A 4,834-nucleotide genomic window follows, 5' to 3' on the forward strand; every position below is an offset into this window, starting at 1 on the left:
ACATGTGCCCTCTCACACTATGCATAGAAAAATGCAAGCAGTGAGTTACTAACCCTCACATCACTCCTTCGAGAAGTGTCAGGGATGACTTATAGCATTTTTGTCCTTGGTGACATTAAGTTATTGCACCTCTACAAAGTTCAAACAAGGTATGCTTACACAAAGAAGAAATTTTTCCTACTGGTCAAATAAGAACATGCATACTTCTTGGATACTAAGACTTTATATTTAAAAAAAAAATCCATCCACTATTAATTCTATGAGGCTTTGTCTGCATATGAACTTTTGGTAATTGAAATTTCACTCCAAGGGAATCAAATAGAAGGAATCCTAGCTGGATTCACATTACCATTCTTGTGATAGTAGGTGACCTCCACTTTCCTCTCCTCTGACCCCAGCAGCGCCTGGGCAATCTGGGCAATATCATGCCTCTTGGTCTCAGGCCCATGGAGAAAGTCGCAGGTGCATGGCTTCTGCATGACATCTGGCCTGGAGAAACCTGTCATCTCACAGAAGCCATCATTGCAGTAGATGATGGCACAGTTCTGTACTCTGGCATTTGCAATGATAAATTTTTTATCTGCAACAAGAAGATGGTAAGACATCTTTTTAAAATCTTCCAAAAGGTTCTCGCAAACAGTAAAGCAATTTGTTGCATAACAAGGGTCTGAAATGCAGTGGCTTCCCCCCAAATCACTTAGACCTTTCCAAGAGAATTACAAAAATCACAAACACACACGCACACAAAACACACACACACACACACACACACACACACACCTCTACAAACATCACATGTGAGATCTGTGGCACTACATGATTTAATACAAGAAATTAAGAAAATTACTTTTCAATTGCAAGAACAGAAATTTCCAATTTGTTTAGTTCTCAAGCTCTTTGAGTCCCAGGAGTTCCTGGTGGACAGACAGACAAGCAACTTGGCAGTGGGTAATTCCAGAATGCCATTCAGTTGAATGATAAAAATTTCTTAAGCCAGAAAATTAAAACGTCCTGTAATTGCCAGGCTTCTCACTTCAACTTTGACTGGACCTTAGAATGCAACTTTCTCAAAGTACTTATTCTTGGATTTGGTTTTTCTTGACTTCTGTAAAGAAGGCCTATGGTTGTATTTTTCAATACATGCTTTTATCTTTTTAAGACAATTATCTTTAGCAATGAAACGACTCCACATTTAGCAACAATAAATAATGTAAAATATTCACACTTTCATGACGCTCAATTTCCAAGATTAAAATCCAATTACACAATATAACACAGTTTTTAAACTTTCTGTTTGGAACAAGCTATAATATTGTGTAATGGTAGATATTTTAACACAAATCACATTAGGTGTGATAACAAGTTATATTTGCTATTTCCAGAAAGAATGTGGAGCAGAATAGAGAAGTTCATGTTGTACACAGGTACCAGATCTTCTCATCACTAAATGCAGTACTGGAAAAATGTATAAAGCAGGCAACATGAATGCATGCTGAGGTAGATTTAGTGCAGAATATAAATAGACAACTTCAGGATTTTAAATTATTATATTTATAGAAAATAATTCCCGGTGTTTTGCTTACATGAGTACATAAGATTTCTCTACATTCAGTCTCTGTGGGATTCATGGACTGCCCTTTGCTTTTTACATTTCTACACTTTATATTTAGGGGAGCGACAAAGAGACACAAATATGGTTTTTCAGTAGTGAGCTGCTTGCACTCAAACCAGTTCACTGCTCACCGAATTATTCTTTGGCGTCTATTTTCCCTTCCCGTACAAAGTTCAGTTTTAAGAGTCAACTAATGTCAAGCAAGCATTCTTGACATCCCGCAGCCCAGCAGTTTACACCACGAGAAAACACGGTTTGCATAGCCATTTGCATCGATACTACCATTTACATGCTCTTGTTTGGAGCCTATAGTCGTTGGTTCTGCTCCTGACTTTAAAAAGTCTGCCACAGAAAAAGAGCCTTATAATACAAGCCCATGTTATACCAGCACGTTCCCTTTAAGGTAGTAGACTAGTAGGGCATGAAGTAGCAAGGCAGATAATGGAGCAGTGGGAGAGGAGGATCAAATTGCCTTGTACAATGGAGTCCATAATATAAAATGTAAATCCAAATTAATATTAGAGAGAGAACACTCCCTCCCGCCGCCATCCGAACTGCCTGCCTGGCTTTCCCAGTCTCTAACTTGACAGCCTGGAGTTGTCCATCTAGCTTGGAAGCGACGGACGCCAAGTGGTCTACCAAAGCGGAAAGCGAGCGACAGGAGAGAACAAACGAACTTACTCTGCCCTTCAAATTTCCGTATGATGGTCCCCAGGAAGGTGTTTTGCGGTGCCACATGCCCCCTGCGAACAGGCATGTTGCCCGGGTCTTCGCCGAGCGCTCCGAGCTCGGAGTTCTCCCGGGATGTCTCCCGGGCTAGAGCCCAGGCCGGCGCGCAAGCCGCTCTTTGTGGCAGCGCATCTTCTTTGGGGAGCAGAAATCTCTTTCCATTAGCACCACTTCGAGACACCCGCGTTCCCCGCCGAAGTCCAATCCATCCCGCTCACCTTCCGGAGGGGGCCTCGCACCGGCCTGCGTCGAGTGAGAGGCTTGGGGCGGGGGGGGGAGGAGGCGGGGTGCGGGAGGCGGCGGGGGAGGGCCGAGGAACGCGGGGGCGGGCTGGGCCGGGGTGGCGGGGCGGGGAGTCACAAGGGCAATCGATCTGTTTCCTCTTCTCCCAAACAGCGCCAATTTCTCAGTGCAAATGGGCTTAACCTGGCTGTTGCCCAGAGCCCAAAGGATTGCTGGTGGGCGGGGGTGGGGTTGGGTGGAAGACTTGTGCGCCTTTTGCAGGAAGGGGAAAAAGAAAAGGAGGCAGGGTGGGGTTGACGTCTGTCCCCTGCCCTCTCCCCCCACACACACACACACACACACACACACACACACACACACACACACACACACACACACACACACACACACACACACACACACACAGCCTTTATCCTGGGAGAGCTTGGGCGCCACCACAGCTCGGGTTACTCAAGCGTGCCTTAGCGGAAGGCAGCCAAGAAATCTCCAAAACTCAGTGATAAAACAGCTACTCTGGGAAGGTGATCTCCACAGCCACTAGCCACCGGGCTCCATCGCTAAGCGCTTCACACGGTGGTAGCTAACACACCCTCAGCTGCAAAGGAAAGACAGGTGAGAAGCCAGCCTTGGCTCTGCTGGCGCTCAGGATGCTGAAGATCTAAGATGTGCCTAAGAGTGCAGGTACAATTTCGGGGTTCAGCTTACAGACTCTGAGCCCCTCAGGGGTGGGCCCTGAGTAAAGCTCGGGCTAGCCAGAGCACCGCTGAGCATGCCGGGTTTCCCCAAGGGAGTCCCGGAGGAGTTGCAATGTTGAGGGTGTCTGGGTCTCTCTTGTGCTAGAGATTGCCAAAGATTGTGTAAGCAAATGGTACAAAACAAGCCCAGAGTTTGAAGTGGGTGAGGCTGAGCGCCAGGGAGGAGGAACAAAAGGTGGGTGGGGCTAAGAGTTCCCTGCCTTCAAGTGACCTCCCTTGTTAATCACCTCCTAAATACACTAGCCAATTTCTTGTTTTCTCACCTTTTCTAAGGAAGTGCTTGCATAAGACAAGAGACCAGAAGAGCAACACTGAGACCTCTTCGTTCTCGCTTCTCCGAGGCTTCCAATGTGGGAATCTCCTGATTTACATGTACTTTATTTGGTTCACATGCTCCTGGATACTTAAGGCAAGCTGTGCTAGGAAAACATCTTTTCAAAGTTGATTTTCCACGTTTTATCTCCTCCCCTCTTGCTTCTTTCCCTTCATTTATGCGGTCATCTTTAATAGCTCTTTCCACGCGCCCGTTTGTAAGTGTTTATCATCATCGTTTCAAGCTACAAAAGAGAACATAGACAAACCGCTTGTTTCTGGCTGCCAATAAAGGACCATAGACTTCCATCAGGACGTGTAGCTGCATGGTAAAGAAGTCGCTGATAAGTCAGGTTGCAGCCCATTGTCCTACTTTATCTAGATCAGTCAGACTGATATCTCTTCACTTACACCTCAAATCTGAAGTGAAATAAATAATGAGAGTGGAGCTAAGTGGCAGGAGAGGCAATGTGAGTTTAGGAGGGTGAACCACCTGTATTGTGGTAAAGAAGAGATTAGCACAACACTTCTTATATTTTATAAAACGCACAGCCCCCAAAATCCAAATAAAAACAAGAATTGAAGAAATTCTAACTCGTTTTATTGAAAGTATTGAAAAACAAATCAAAGGGAAGACAGTGCCTGGAAAAGTTCAATTTTCTAGTTATTAGCTTGATTTTTTCTTGAATCTGTGCGGTTATTTGAGGACACACACTTTGCAGATACCTGGTTTCTTTTCTTTTCTTTTCTTTTCTTTTCCTTTTCTTTTTCTTTGTAGGTAGATTATTTTGTGACCCTGTTCTGCAGCTGCTGTTGGACTTGCAAGAATAATTCCTGTTCCAGAGGCTAAAATATATGGAGCTATCCGTGGTGCTGATTTTATACTGCCTTAGTGAGTGTAGGATACCCAACAACGACAGTGGAACTGCAAATTCTGTCAAATGGCTGTTAAGACATGTACCCCAATCTTCGTCACCAAATGCCAGGAAAATACAAATTGCTATTTTTGAAAGATTTCTTAAACACCTTCCCTTTTTACTTAGCTTTTAAACTAAAGCTGATAAGTTTAGTTTAAACATACCCCCCAATCAAGGATTCCAGAGAATAAAGGAATACAAATGGTGTGGATTGTAAGTTTTCCATATAAAGTTTCATGGCCTATAAGGTTTCATGATGCAGTAAT

General features: G+C 44.2%; 1 protein-coding gene across 7 annotated transcripts in view; it reads right to left on the reverse strand.

Annotated features, from left to right (window-relative positions):
• The window catches only part of Kcnh7 (potassium voltage-gated channel subfamily H member 7), a 489,779-nt gene extending 487,179 nt beyond the window's left edge, over positions 1-2,600 (reverse strand). For all 7 annotated transcript variants that reach the window (XM_032903393.1, XM_032903394.1, XM_032903392.1 and 4 more), the window contains exons 1-2: positions 2,294-2,600; positions 350-580 (exon numbers count right to left, since the gene is read on the reverse strand). In XM_032903393.1, coding sequence (XP_032759284.1) covers positions 350-580; positions 2,294-2,369 — 307 coding nt within the window. In that variant the 5' untranslated portion in view covers positions 2,370-2,600. The remainder of the gene's footprint in view (positions 1-349; positions 581-2,293) is intronic.
• Between the last annotated feature and the right edge of the window lie 2,234 nt (positions 2,601-4,834).

This window comes from Rattus rattus, chromosome 5, assembly GCF_011064425.1.
Source record: "Rattus rattus isolate New Zealand chromosome 5, Rrattus_CSIRO_v1, whole genome shotgun sequence".
Taxonomy (NCBI): Eukaryota; Metazoa; Chordata; class Mammalia; order Rodentia; family Muridae; genus Rattus; species Rattus rattus.